The sequence below is a fragment of the Arachis hypogaea genome, chromosome 4, assembly GCF_003086295.3.
Source record: "Arachis hypogaea cultivar Tifrunner chromosome 4, arahy.Tifrunner.gnm2.J5K5, whole genome shotgun sequence".
NCBI classification, from domain to species: Eukaryota; Viridiplantae; Streptophyta; class Magnoliopsida; order Fabales; family Fabaceae; genus Arachis; species Arachis hypogaea.
In genome coordinates this window covers 124,417,779-124,433,515 of record NC_092039.1, presented here as the reverse complement: position 1 = coordinate 124,433,515, position 15,737 = coordinate 124,417,779, and the positions used below count along the sequence as shown (strand labels likewise).

The following is a 15,737-nucleotide window of genomic DNA, read 5'->3' as shown; positions in this document are numbered from 1 at the left end:
AACAGAGTACCCAGTCAAAAATGTGGATGAGATGAAAGATGGACAAGGGGTGAAAGGCAGAGGAAGACCTAAGAAGACCATCTATGAGGTGGTCAAATAAGATCTACATGTAAATAATCTCTCTCTTGACATAATACATGATAGAGCTCAATAATATCGTTTGATTCATGTAGCCGACCCTATCTAGTAGGACAAGGCTTTGTTGTTGTTGTTGTATTAAATTTAACATGAAACAATATTTATCTTATTATAAATATCAAAATTAAAAATAAATAAATAAATAATTAAACAAATTTAACATTAAATAAATATTAATCATATATTTATAAAACTAACCAAGTAATTAATTATTAAGTTAAAACTGAATTTTCTAAACAAAAGTAAAATTATTAATTTTTTTTCAAAAATTAATTAAGATAAGAAAGAATGTTATTTATCTATTAATTAATATTTTTTAAATTAATAATATATCAAAATTAAATTTTATTTAATTATTTTAAAATAAAGAGAAAAAATATTTTAATTAATTTTTTATTATTTTAAATTAATATACTTTTTAGTTTTTATACATAGATCTAATTTTTTTGGATACTTATATATATGATTTTAGTTTTCAAAATATAAATATATCAATATTTAACAAAATTTATTTTAGTATATTTTTATCTTCATAATCAAAATTCTTTGGGTCATGGATGGAATTCGTCAATTTTTAAATGATTATTATTTATTAAAAATAGATATTAATTAATTATGAATTTAATTTTGATGTACTAATATTATAAAATATTTTATACAATTGTATAATTATATTCATTTTTTATAATCATTTACGCAATCAATATAAAAGGTGATTATTTTTACTAATATGTCATTACGTAATTAAATACACGTGTAATTTTACACTAACAGTACATAAAAATCAAATTCATAAATTATTATTATAAAATATTAACTATGATAAATGTATACTAAAATTAGATACTAAAATACACATTGTAATATAGGATATATATTAAAAATAAATAATATTATACATATGTTGTACATAAATACATATAGATTAATTTTAACGTATAAATAATGTTTTTAATAATATATATATATTTGAATATATAACAAATAAAATAAGAGAGTCACTTAGATAAAAATACTTAAAACGTTTTTTTTAAAGATATTTTTAAATAATTAAAATTTAATATATATAATTCATTAAATTATGTTATTTTTATTAAAATTCAATAAGATAAATTGATTTAGCTAAAAAATTAATAAATTATATTTTGAATTGATCTTAATTAATATTTTTTATAAAAAATAATTACAATATCCGTATTATAAAGAATGATTAAATTATTATTATTATTATTATTATTATTATTATTATTATTATTATATTGAGAATCTTAAATTTTAATTCTTTTCTTTTCTCTGTACTATTATAGGGTTAGAAATTAGGATTTTTAAAAGTAAAAAATATATAATAAAAATATTTTAGTCATTTTCTATAATAAGGTTATTGTAGTTATTTTTTTTGTAAAAAAGAATATTAATTTAGATCGATTTAAGGTTTGATTTATCGATTTTTCGGCCAAATCAATTTATCTAATCTAATTTTGATAAAAGTAATATAATTTAATCGATCATATATATTAAATTTTAATTAATAAAAAAATATATTTAAAAAAAGACGTTTTAAATATCTTTATCGGAGTGGCTTCTATAAAATAATACTATATAGTATTCATATAAATCAAATTAAATAATTTTAATTTATTGGGGTAAAATCTATATACAAAATCTCGACACGGATCATGTCATTCAATCCGTACTGTGCAATGTGCTGCTTATGATAATGGTTACAAACAAGTCAAACAAATCTTAGAAAGTCACACCTACATGATACATTGTATATGATAGGTTGATACGTTGTCGTCTCAGGCATGAAAGCATGAACTGAATAAAAAATATTGGAAATTCCAAGACAAATCTTTTACTCATTTCTTATTCTTTTAAAAAAAGAACAACAATAAAATACTGCTGGCCTGGCTCAAACTCATTATCATCAGGACCTAATTTAGTTGATTAATTAAGTCCGATAATAATCACTAATCAAACAATTAATCATCTTCAAGTCCTTCACGAAACAAAGTCCTAAACAGATCCATCACCTGCTTGTTAAGAACAAGACCAACCTCAACCCCACCTTCATTGCCGTCACTATTCTCAGCCAAACCCATCGTTAGACCTCTATCAATCGAAGCTATCTCAACTTTTTTAGGTTTTCCCCAACCAAAATCAATACCATAAACACCAAATCTATTAGAACCAGCAATACCAAGAATTTCAACTCCTTCTTTAGCCATATTCATGTACTTATCAAAAGCTGATGCTTCTACACCACGAAAACCTTCAATACCCAACATTTTTGTCGTCTTGTAAATTCCCTTAGCGACAAGAACCACTCCATTTTCTTTAACATAGTCCTCTGGTTTTGCATCCACAAAATTACCCCACACACAGTTACTGCAATAATTTTCAGGTATTGGAGGTTCTAACCTCTTCCTACAATCACCAGTGAAAGCGAACCCGAATTTTTGTCTCTCCTTAAAAACTCCATTAATCGCCTTGGCGATACAAACCAAGACATAGCTGCATGTTAGAACAAAAGTAGAAAGAGTACTAGGTGGTGTGTTTGTAGATTCTTCATCATCACCATTATTAACGTTGCTGTTCCAATTGGACAACACCTTTTTCTTCACCTTCTCCAAATCTGAACGCGTGAGCTTGAACGTTGCACGAACCGAGTCCTTCACCTTGGGTTCGAACGGTAGAATCTTCAAGCTTTTCTTGATGTTGTTCTCATCAGGGAACATTTTGGACATGACATCCGACCAATGGTTCAATAACAAGAGCCCAACATCCTTTGGATCTTTGATAACTTCTCTATCAAAGAAAGGCTCGAATTCACGAACCAAAGTGGGTGATTCTTCCTGTTCTTCTTCAAGGCTTTGACATATGGAAGCCCATGCTTTGATGAACATGGTGGAAGATTTCCCATCGAGAGCAGCATGGTGGGTGCTGATTCCGATGCTGAATCCACTGTTCGGGAACAGAGTGATCTGAAGAGACATAAGAGCAGCACGAGATTCCAGTGTTTCCAGTTCTGGTACAAAGCATCGAGTTTCAGAAGCTTCACGCGGTGAGTTATAGCTCAAAAGATGGTGGAAATCTTCATCGGATTCTGCTATGAGAAGTGAAACACCATCACCAGGATTGTATTGAAGAATTGGTTTATCTGAATGAGAAGGCCAAAGTAGGTTTCCAGCAAGAGGGAGGAAGTGTTGGAGGGTAAGAGAGAGCGAGGTTTTGAGCTTGGGAAGCACATGTTCGATGAAGAAAGATGGAGGAGAGTGAAGTTTGTAGAAGAAGACACGCTCAACGGGGTGGAAGCGAACCCAGAACAAGTCAAAGAAAGTGAGAGGTAGAGAAACAGTAACATCGGTTGATGGCGCTGGTGGTGGAGAAACTCTGCATTTGTCAATGATTTTGATGGAGATGTTGTTGTTAGAAGAAGCCATGGATGATGATGATGGTGGTGGTGGAAATTTGAGAAACAGAGGAAAACGTATGGTATGGTTGGGCGGCCTGCAATGGCGGTTGTAATGGATCTCTTTTTGTAGAATAATGTGATGAGAATGTGATGAGAAAGTTCATTATTATATGGACTATTGTCACGTCACAATTATTAAGTAGCTATATATTAAAGGAATTTTGCGGAGACAACGAGTATTTGTACGATGTGTATAATGAGCTATTTATTTGGTTTAATATGAGTTAAAAAATGAATATTTAGAGTAAAATATTATTAATTTTTCAAACACAATACACCCATACTATCCAGATTCTAGAATAACCATTCAGGTACCAATGATAATAAATATTTGATATCCTACTCAATCGAACATCTCTAAACCTCCATTATACACATTGTATATAGGTGGCTACTCCAATGAAGATTTTATGATTGTCATCATATGAAGATATTTCATTTTGACCATTAGATGATAGATTGTAGGGTTTGATTTTATTTAAAGTAAAAGTGTTATCTTTATTTAAAGTGTTGCTAAACAAATAAGTTACACTTTTTAAACAAAGATCATCATAAAAAGATGTTTTTGGCATCTTCATAGGAGTAGTTGCCTTGTATACTTCATTATTTCTCTATACTTCCTCGTATTAAAATCATTCATTATTAAGATCAATTCTATTCGTATAAAATATTTATTAAAATATAAATATATATTAAAAATAAATTAAATTATATATAAATTTATACATAAGTATATTAAACTACATGCAAATTAGAGTTAATATATATACATAAAAAATAAAAATATTATTTGTACTCTAAAATTAGCTATTAAAATTAATTATTAATATATTTTTATATAAATATACGTGTAATTTAATTTATTTTTAATATATATTTATATTCTAATATATATTTTATATTAGTAGTTAATTTTAGTGGCTGATTTTAATATACAGATAATATAATCCTAAAAAAATTAGATAAATGAATTAACTTCTCATCAGTCAAATAAACTACATACAAATTAGAGTTAATATATACATAAAAATAAATAATTATTTTAATTGTTAATTTTTCGTATACCGGTAGTTGATACTTTTCATGTATGTGTTTGAGAAAGTTAAGTGGAATTGAGCTTTGATATTATAATTTTAATTTTTAAAACTTAAGATTAGAGAAGTATGCATGGTAGCGAAATGCGTTTTTGTTGTTGTCTTGGCGTTGCCTTGTTTACATCACAGATGACGATTTATTCAAAGAAAACAAGGGCCTAAATTTGTTGCCAAATCCATAGTTGACACGGCTTCTATAGTTTTCTAGATATGTTTTCCACTTTGCCGGAGAATGGAATTTTGCTTTTTGGTTGTCATATTCATGTAATAATAATTAGAAAAATATAAAAAACACTTCTTGTCTTAAATAAATAAATAAGGTTTGAAAAAGACTAATTAATAAATCTAAGTTAGTCCTCTAACTTCTATCACGATGATACAATCATTTTAATTTAGGATTTAGGATTTCGGCATTTCGCTATGTATATCACGGGTGTCTGTTAATAGCGAGTTTCCAAATTTTTATTGTAAAAATAATTAAGTCTTTTTTTTTATCAAATTTAATTATAAACAAATTTTCATATTTTTAAATAGAGAATATAGAAAGTTTTTTCCGGCCATGATTTGAATCTAACAATGTGAACAAATCTATTAATCTCAATATACAAATGTCAAAAACTTCTTTTAATATGCTTTAACTATTAAATTTATTTTTATTGTTTTTAATTTTAACTTTAGATATGGCTGATTTAGTAGTCATGGTGGAAAGTTTGCCGGACAAGACACACGTATGCACTAGTCAAACAAGATTTTTTTTTTTTTTAACTTTGACTAAAGAAAAGGTGATAATAACATGGAGATTACTGATTAGTCTAATTAACTATTATGATGACGGTAATTAAGTATAATTCATTGGATGGTGAATATTTAAAATTAAGTAATGTTAGAAGACTAATAATTTGTGTTAATATTAATTAATATAATAATATTTTAGTTAATATTTTATTTTTATATTATTAAAATTTAAAATTTAGAATTTAATATAAATATTTTTATTAGATAAAATTAACTAAAAATAAAAAATAAAAAATCAGTTAAATTTATTTTTTTATCAGTATTTTTAATTATTAATATAATTTTTTTAGTTTAATCATTTAATAATATATTTTTAATTTATAGTTTTAAACATTATTCATTAACTACTGATAATAAATAAATAAAATTTTCCAACCCTTTTATGTTTCTCTAAATTTTTTTAGTCACATATAATTGTTTTTTAAAATCACTACAACAATAGACTATTTTTTAGGATTATTATGTGTAAAAAAAAATTAAAATTCGTCAAAAAAATAAATTTTGACACTATTTTAACTGTAAAAATATGTTAATAAAAGTTTTGTCAAAAATAGTATTTTTGACATATAAGTAATTGTAAAAAAAGTTTAAAATCTTATTTTAATAAATATTGGCCGTCAAAAATAATTTGTTAGAATAATTTGAGAATATATTTTTTGTGATACTTATTAATCGTCAAAAATACTATTCATTTTGACACTTATTGACTATAAAAAATTTTCTACAAAAATTTTTAACAAAGAATGAGATGAGATATTGAAACTGAAGAATAAACTGAGATTTTGAAGATGAAGAATGAGTAATATGATCCTAAATTGAGAGTAGTGTGATGCCAAAATTGACGGAGCTCAACGAAAAAAAAAAGAATAATGGAATAAGTTGAAAATAAATAAGTGTCAAAATTGAGGAGTAATTTTTTACAATCAAATTATTCATTAAAAAAACATAGAAAATTTGACATTTGTGATATTTGTCAAAAATATATATTAATTTTTACACTTAATTATGACCGTTAAAAAAAATCATGTTAAAATAGCTCTCTTTTCTTGTAGCGAATATATTTACAAGAGAGGTAAACTATATTTGTAGCGATTCATAAGAAAGCATGTCAAGCTTTGGTTTTGCAAGTTAGAGGTTCCATTACGAATTTAGAGTCTAAGGCATGCAGAGACTAAGGGATGGATTTGCCGTTTAAGATTGCCATTCTGAACAATTCTTGCACAAATAAAATTCTGAATAACTATAAAAACATTAATGATTAATTTTAATTACTTAATATTAATTAATTTTTATTTTTAATTACAATATTATTCTTGTAATTTTTATATTTTATATGGTTTAGAATTTAATATTTAAAATTTAGATTTTAGAAGTTAAAATAAAAATAATTTTTAAAATTAATTGATATTGGTTAAAAAATTTAACTTTTTTTGTTATTCTTAGTATCTCCCAATTCAACAGGTCAATAATTAATTTATCACAAATTAAAACTTTATTTAAGAATTTGTCATTGATTAAATAAAATTAACTTTTTATTGAACTCTAAAATACTTTAAATAAAAAGAGAGACATTTTCATACCTCCTCAGTACTCATTCCACCGAATAGAAAGCCCAATAAAAAATCTGACAGCCGATGATTTAATTTAAATAATTCCAAACCAAACAAAAATATAGTAAAAAAAATAACCTTAAAATTACTTCATTACATTAAAATATTGTTTTTATGCTTTTCTATAAAGCTATAAAAGTTCAGATAGAAAAAATTATGCGGATTATGGAATTATTTTTTAAAACATAGAATTGAAAGTAAATTTTAGTAAATTTAAGACTTAGACCATCTCCAATAAAAAATTCATCTCAGTTTTTATTTATAATTCACCTGTCATAAAAAGTAACTCCACATTAATTTTTGCGTCATAAATAATAAATAAGAACTCAAAGCATATCTCTCTTCTCCATTAGGAGGAACTGACTTTAGTCCCTATTGTGGTTCCACTTAATTAATTAATTAAAATACTTGAAATTAATGTAATTAAATTTTTTTAATAATGTAATTTAAATATTTAATTTTTAAAATAATTCACTATTAAAAGATATTAATATTAAATAAATTCATATATAACAATAATACACAATATATAATTCGGGATTACACTAATTTGTAAAATTACTTAATACAAAGAAAAACATAATTAAACTCTATAGTTGATGACAAACATTGTGAAATTGCCATATGTGTTCAATCAAGTCCTCTTTCAATTGTCTTTGTTGCTACCTATTTTGAAGTTGCGTATTTCTTTGGAGAAATTAATGGTATGGTGCAAAATCTTCTTCATAAGTGTCTCTTTCATCCTCAACAATCATATTATGCAATATAATACAAGCTCTCATTATATTGGCAAGCTTCTTCTTTCCCAAAAACGAGCTGGACCACGTATAATTACAAAGCGTGCTTGCAACACTCCGAATGCTCGTTCTACATCTTTTCTTTGCCCTTCTTGGTATTGTACAAATAACTTGCATTTCTTTACTTGTGGTTTTGAGATTAATTTGACAAATGTGGCCCATTCAAGATAAATACCATCTGCTAAATAGTATCCCATTGTATAATTATTACCATTAATAGTATAATTTACTTCCAGAGCACGGTCATTTAGAATATCATCAAACACTGGAGAACGATCTAACACGTTGATATCATTATTTGAACCAAAAACTCCAAAGAATGAATACCATATCCAAAGGTCTGAAGATGCTACAACCTCAAGTACTATGGTTGCAACCCCACGATAACCACTCATGTACATATCTTTCCACGCCTTTGGATAAATTTTCCATTACCAATGCATGCAGTCAATGCTACCCAACATACCAGGGAAGCCACGACCCTCCGCCATTTGTAGCAGGCATTGTACGTCATTTGGATTGGGTTTTCGCAAGTATTCATCCTCGAACACCGAAATGACACCTTCAACAAATTTTTCCAAGCATTCATATTGTAGTGCTCTCGCCTATGCGCACATAATCATCAACAGCATCAGCTGCTATGCCATATGCTAACATCCGTATCACAGCGGTACATTTTTGGAGTGGCAACAAGCCTCTTCTTCCAATTGCATCAACTCTCTGTTGGAAATATGGATAGACGTTTGAGAGAGCGTCTACTATCCAAAGGAACACATGTCTTCTCATTCAAAATCTCCGACGAAAAATGTCAGCATTAGACACTGGTTCATCTGCAAAGTAATATTGGAAAAGGCGATCATGTCCTGCTTCTCGATCTCTGTTGATCCATCTACGAGTAATTGGGATAGAGCTTCTATCGATATCTTCTTCTTCTGAATCTTTGAGTAAATACTCATCGATCCAATTATATATGAGTGTGTTATCTTGCCGTCTTCTTTTGTCATACAAAGCCTCATTAAACATATCATCAAAATTTCTAGACATATCTACAAATGTAATTTTTAGTTCTCTTTCAAGGTGAGAAACAAGAGTTGAAGTGGAGTTGCGGAGTTATTGATAGTTGATATTTATAAGTGTGTCTGCAATAAGTACCTTAACAGCTAGTTAACGACTAGTTTTGCAACGGCTAGTTTTGCAACGGCTACTTAACGGCTAGTATTTGCAACGGTCACTTTCATGAACAATAACGGCACAATAATATTGACTAATTTAAAAACTTACATCAGAAATAAATAAAACAAACTACATCACATACCAGTAATACGCAATAAAAATAATAACATACTACATAACTCTACGAATACAAGAAACCATTAAGTAAACCACTTGGCGATTATTTTCTCACATGCAATCTCATGAAGAGCTCGTCGTTTTTCACTCATTGTAGACGTGTCAGCATTAAGTATTTGCATATCCATCTCCCTTTCCCTTTCCTTGGCCATCCTTTCCATTTCCCTTTCTTTTTCTTTTATCTCCATTTCTTTAATATACCTTTGAGTTTGTAATTCTTTTTCTTTCATTACCGCTTGAGCTTGTAATTCTTGTTCTTTCATTGCCGCTTGAATTTGTAACTCCTTCTCTTTGATAGCCATAATCTTTGCTCTATGTTCTTTCTCCTCTTCTCTTTCTTTTTCCCTATCCATTAGTTTATTTTCTCTAACATTCTTAATATCTTCCATGAGAGATAATTTTTTAACAATCGATGATTTTCCTTCGCTAAAATCTTCAGACACTTGTGCTTTTTTCTTACCTTTTTCGCTTGCTCTTCTTTGATTCTTGTGGGCGAATGGTAGAGTCCACACCGGGCTCGTCAGCCGACGGTGTTTCTGGGTTTGATGAGTATGAGTATGCTCCAGTTGCACTAACCTTGGTTCTCTTTGTGCCACCACTCTGTGTAGGTAGTTGACTTCTCCATTTTTGCTCCAACCGAAGCATGTTCCAATGCCTCTCAAAAGTGAATTTTTTACCATAATTTGTGGAATAAATTTTATAAGCCAACTCCTTTATATCATCAACGTTCGAACCACTGCTTATATTTCGACTAGCTTGATCGTAGCAACCAGCAAATTATGCAACATCCTTGTTGATCTTATACCATCGTTTCTTACATGCAACTACTCCCTTGTCATGTCGGAGCAAAATTCTACACAGTAGCTATGAATTCGACTCCAAAATATTTTTTTCTTTTGATTGGTACCAACAACAGGGTCAGTTGAAACATTTAACCATCCACTGATCAACATCTCATCATCTTTCCAATGCCAGTGTTGAATACTATCTTGTCTTCGATCTTCAATATCATCATCATTAAGGTCGATAGCATCTAATCTACGAGGGTTGGCAAAATCTGAATATTGCGAATTTGGACTAGATTGTATAGGAGTCTAAAAGGATGGGTTAGAAGAGCCACAAACGCCAGATGAGTTATATCTTGATGCACTGAATTGAGTTGGAAACGGCAAGGAAGTTAGAGTAACATTTCCGATAGAGGGATTAAATATGGATGAAAATAGAAAATGGGGTGTTTGTGAATTTTAATTTTACGGTTGGAATATAGGAAATTGATTATTATAAGGAGCTTGAAAATTGAAATTAGAAAGATTTTGTGGATTCAGATTTTGAAATGTATTTAGTAGTGTGAAGTTTTGATTTAGAACTTGAGAGTTTGAGGTTTGAGATTGTTGGGTATTTGGAATTTGAGAAAAGTTTTGTAAGTAATTGAAGAAAGAGTTGAGTTGGTTTGGATCCATTTTTTCGAACAAATAATAATAGTAGCAGAACTTTGATTTCGTAAACTTGGAAGAAGATGAAGAAGAGTAGTAGAGAGTGTGAGAATAGAAGTGTATCTAAGTGGTATATATAGAGTAACAAAATATTAATTTATTAATTATAATGGTAACATAGTAACGACTAGTTTCTAACGGCTAATTCTACAACAGCTAATTTAATATAATAATATAAATATAAATAATATTTAATATTAATTATGATATAAATAATTAATATAAATTATTAATTAAATAAAAATTTAATTATTTAATCTATCTAATTAATTATTATAATTATTAATAAATTAATTATAATTTAATTACTTAATTACTTATTATTTAAATAATTAATATAAATTATTAATTAAATAAAAATATAATTATTTAATTTAATTAATTATTATAATTATTATTAAATTGAATATTATTTAATTATTTAATATAATTATTTATTATAATTTAATTATTTAATTATAATTTTATATAATTATTTATTTAAAAGGTAACTTGTGGCAAGTTACCATTGGCTATCCATGAGTCCCTCTAAGCAGGGATTCCTCTCCCTTGAATTACGTGAGGGAACTCATTTTGCTGTTTCTCCAACGGGTGGAACAACATTTTGTCAGAAAAAGTAAATAAGAACTCACCTATTGGAGTTGGTCTTAGAGTTCAAAAAATATTTAAAAGAAAAAGAAAAGAGATGTTTTTGAGAGTTTATACTATTTGATTTTGTCATGACTTGAAAAAATATTTAAAGATGAATATTGGACATGAAAGGTCTTCTAAAAAAATGTCTCCGGATATTATTGAAAAGATTCAGAAAAAATTTGTTAGTTGAAAGGAGTGTTTGTTAAATAAGGTAAGAAAATTTTGTTTGGTTAAATCAGAAATAACTTCAATTCCGGTTTACAACATGCAGCTTACCTTCTTTCGAAGTATGCTTGTAAAAAGATTAAATTTTAATAAGACACTTTTTATGGAGAGGCCAAATTAATGGGAAAGGGTTGTCGGTTAAGTAAGATATTATTATTGGTTACTTATACTTTTCCATTGTTATAACTCCTAAAAAAGTGGGTGGTTTGGGTCTTAGGGATACCTACTCAACTAACATGGCGCTTATTGGCAAATTGGTTTGAAATTGCTTTAATAATATAGACAAATTGTGGGTTCAGGTTATAATACATAAATATTTTCGAAATTTAACTTTTTTTGGTAGCAACAACAGTTAAACGCTTCAGCCATTTGAAAGTTCATTCACAAAATTTGATGCTCTCAAGGATGAGTTTAGATGAAATGTTGAGGATGTGCAATAATCTGTGTAGTATGATGAATGAACTCCTTTGGAAAGCTTTGTGATCTTATTCCTGATGTTCACATATCTAAGTATGATTTTGTAATGGCGAATTTCTGGCATGATGGATCTTGAGAGGTGGTATGGTGGAGAGACTTACATCAACAATTCCTCTTGAGGTCAAGCATTTCATTCACCGCTTGTACTATCCGACTTTGACTTACATGAAATTGAGATAGAGTTAGTAGTCTACAAGGACAAAAGGGTATAGTGAAAGAAAGGGTTATCATTAGTTGTTAAAAAATAAATTGAATTGGAATGAAAATAGCAACTAAAATTGACTTTGACACTTGAATCTTTTAGAAAAGATCAAATTAAATATGTGGTTTGAGGTTCATAACACTCTTCCAATAGAAGTCTTCTGCTTCAGGCGATATCTAGCTAGTTCGGTTATGTGCCAGAGATGCATTGCGACTCCGAAGACAGTAGAACATTGCTTTAGAGATTGTGTAATTCCAGAATTATTTGGAAGATGCTAGATCCTCGAGTTATTGATTCAGATGAAGGCTTTTCTATGGAAGCTTAGTTTCGGAAGGTCATATCTGATAAGGAGGCTTTTTTAGGGGTCGAAGTGTGGTAGTTGTGGAGGTATAGGTGCAATTACATTTTCAATGTTAAAAATTATTGGACATATCAAAAGGTGGTTGCTCTTATAAAAAACACGGTCATAAATCTAGGGTTATATATGAATAGGTGTACTTCTTTTAGTACCTTCAAAAAATCGTTTGTCTTGAGAACCTCTTGTAGATAATAGCTTTAAAGTTAATTGTGATGCTAATTTGTTTACTGATTTAAGCTTTGTTGAATTTGGTTATCTTATTAGAAATTATTTTAATAGATGTTGGATTGCTAGTTGTTCTGGTAGTTATCCTTCCTGATCTATTATCCGATGTGAATTTTTTATTATGATTTGTAAGAGTCTTATTTTAGCTTGAAATTATGAATTGAGAGATGTAATATGTAAAACGAATTATTTAGATATTTTTTATTTTTTTACATAATTCTCTTAGTGAGTATAAATCTAAAGTTATTGATTCGGCTAATAAAAATTAGGAACTATTATTAAAATATGTAAAAAAATAAATAAAGTTACAGATGAAATGACTAAATATAAAATGAAGAATACTTTCAATAATATTATTTAGTTTGAATCTTATAAAATTCTCTAACAAATCATTATATTTGATTTAAGATGAGTGTTTTGTTTTGTATTCTTTTTTATTATTTAGATAAAAAATATACGGTTTTCAATTTTTCATACATTGAATTTTGTTCAAAATTAAAAACTTTTACTTTTCAATAGAGATTAATAAATATGCACAAAAATTGAAGCTTAGTTGCTTTTTCTTTTCTTCTTTTGACTTTATTTAGATTACAGCACCAAAAAGAATATGCACAAACGTTTAAGACTCTTTGCTTTCCCCCAACTCTGAACAATCTTTAAATAAATATTATTTATACATTAAAATTAAAGTATTATATATTTATATATAATATATATTATTTAATTTATTTTTAATAAATATTTTATAATTTAATATATATTTTATATAAATAATTAATTTTAATATATATTTAACATAAAAAATCATAAATATAAATATTGTTGATAAGATAATAGAACCTTAATACGTAATAGTTCATAAGCTCCATAAGCTTTTTTGGGTAAATTTTATCTAATTTTTTAAATAAAAAATAAATTATTTTTTATAATAAATTTACTAGTTGTTTACTAAAATAAATTACATCATCAAGATAATTAATATTAATTTTTTATTTAATTTAAAATTTGACAATCAAATTAATTAATTATAATAAAATTACTTAAATTTTGTACTTATAAAATTAGTAAATTACACAATTTTTATATTAACTTCATTAACAACAATAAAATTCACTCTTATTTTAAACATATCATAGAGATAACTTATCCTTTATTCAATTCAAGAGAGGGTCGCCTGAAATTCACTTTTTTTTTTCCCCTCTGTTATTATTTATTTGTCTTCCATTCTATATCTTCGTATCTATCTTTCTTTCCACTCATTCCTTCATTTTTTTTTACGCATGGCTTCTTCTGCAAACAACAACACTAGTGCCATCAAAATCCATGAAAAATGCCTCATTCCTCCTCCTAATTCTTCTCCCCAATTATCTCTCCCACTCACTTTCTTCGACCTCATTTGGCTAAGATTCCACCCTGTTGAACGCATCTTCTTTTATTCCCTTCCCACTCCACACTCAACCCTCGATTCCCTCCTTCACCAAGTGCTTCCAACGCTCAAAAACTCTCTCTCTCTTACCCTCCAACACTTCCTTCCTCTTGCAGGTACCATAGTTTGGCCTTCTGATTCCAACAAACCGTTAATCCAATACAACGTTGGCGATGGTGTTTCACTCACTGTAGCAGAGTCTAGTGAAGACTTGAACCATTTCTTGGTGAATTCCCCCGTTGAGGCTTTGGATTCTCGCTCTTTGGTGCCCCACTTGGAATCATCGGATTCTCATGCGTCTGTAATCTCTCTTCAGATCACACTCTTCCCAAAGAGTGGCTTCAGTATTGGGATCAGTTCCCACCATGCTGTTCTCGATGGAAAATCTTCAATCATGTTCGTTAAGGCTTGGGCTTATCTATGTCGTGAAGGTCAATTATCCAATGAAGAATCACCACGTTTGGCTCCTGAATTGGTTCCCATCTTTGACAAGGAAGCCATTAAAGATCCAAATGGGCGTGACATGATGTTCATAAACAATTGGAAACAAATATCGTCCCAGTTGGACCCCAACAACAACGATAGCAGCAACGGAAGAACCCTTAAGATCATGTCAAGTGCGTTTCCTCCGTTGGTGGATGACAGGGTTAGATCCACGTTTGAGTTAACACGTGGAGATTTGGAGAAGATAAGGAACAGGGTGTTGTCCAATTGGGACACCACGGTGGATGATGAAGATGTCGTAGTTATCTCTTCTTCTACGAAGCAACAACCAAAGTTGTCGACTTTTCTTCTCACGTGTGCCTATGTTTCTGTTTGCATCGTAAAAGCAACTGATGAAGAACCCAAAAAAAGGGGTGACAATAATGAAAATAAATTCATGCTTGGATTCACTGTGGATTGCAGGGCTAAATTGGACCCTCCAGTTCACGAGAACTACTTTGGGAACTGTGTTGCCGGACATATCGTTGATGCAATAAAAGCAGAGGACTTCAGAAAAGAAAACGCGTTGGTGATTGTTGCGAAAAAGATTTACAGTAAGATAAGATCGGTTGGTACTATGGAAGGAGCGCTTGATGGAATAGAGACGATGTTCTTTAGAGCGGCGATGATGGTGAAAGAAGGGAAGAAACCAATAGGAGTAGCGGGATCAGCGAGGTTTGGTGTTTATGGAATCGATTTTGGATGGGGGAAGCCTGAAAAGGTAGAGATAACTTCGGTGGACAGAGGAATCACCATTAGCATGGCAGAGAGTAAAGATGGGAGTGGGGGGATTCAAGTGGGGCTTGTTCTTAATAAGCATGTGATGCATCTGTTTAATGAATTATTTCATGCTGGCTTATGTTGAAATCAAATTAATAAGCTTTATTTTGTCCTTTGTAATCCACGTGATTCTACAGTTCATTACTTGAATAAAGAAAGTGATCCATGCTACGATA

General features: G+C 29.0%; 2 protein-coding genes across 2 annotated transcripts; one reads left to right on the top strand and one right to left on the bottom strand.

Annotated features, from left to right (window-relative positions):
• Window positions 1–1,977: 1,977 nt before the first annotated feature.
• On the bottom strand, window positions 1,978–4,031 carry LOC114924131 (phenolic glucoside malonyltransferase 1). Its single transcript, XM_029298025.2, has one exon. It carries the CDS (start codon window positions 3,579–3,581, stop codon window positions 2,121–2,123), a length of 1,461 nt encoding a protein of 486 aa, XP_029153858.1. The 5' UTR covers window positions 3,582–4,031; the 3' UTR covers window positions 1,978–2,120.
• A 9,958-nt stretch (window positions 4,032–13,989) lies between these two features.
• LOC112797877 (malonyl-CoA:anthocyanidin 5-O-glucoside-6''-O-malonyltransferase-like) lies at window positions 13,990–15,737 on the top strand. Its single transcript, XM_025840987.2, has one exon. It carries the CDS (start codon window positions 14,153–14,155, stop codon window positions 15,644–15,646), a length of 1,494 nt encoding a protein of 497 aa, XP_025696772.1. The 5' UTR covers window positions 13,990–14,152; the 3' UTR covers window positions 15,647–15,737.

Coding starts and splice junctions, on each gene's coding strand:
- LOC114924131 (XM_029298025.2), bottom strand. CDS start 3,581: ATGGCTTCTTCTAACAACAACATCTCCATCAAAATCATTGACAAATGC.
- LOC112797877 (XM_025840987.2), top strand. CDS start 14,153: ATGGCTTCTTCTGCAAACAACAACACTAGTGCCATCAAAATCCATGAA.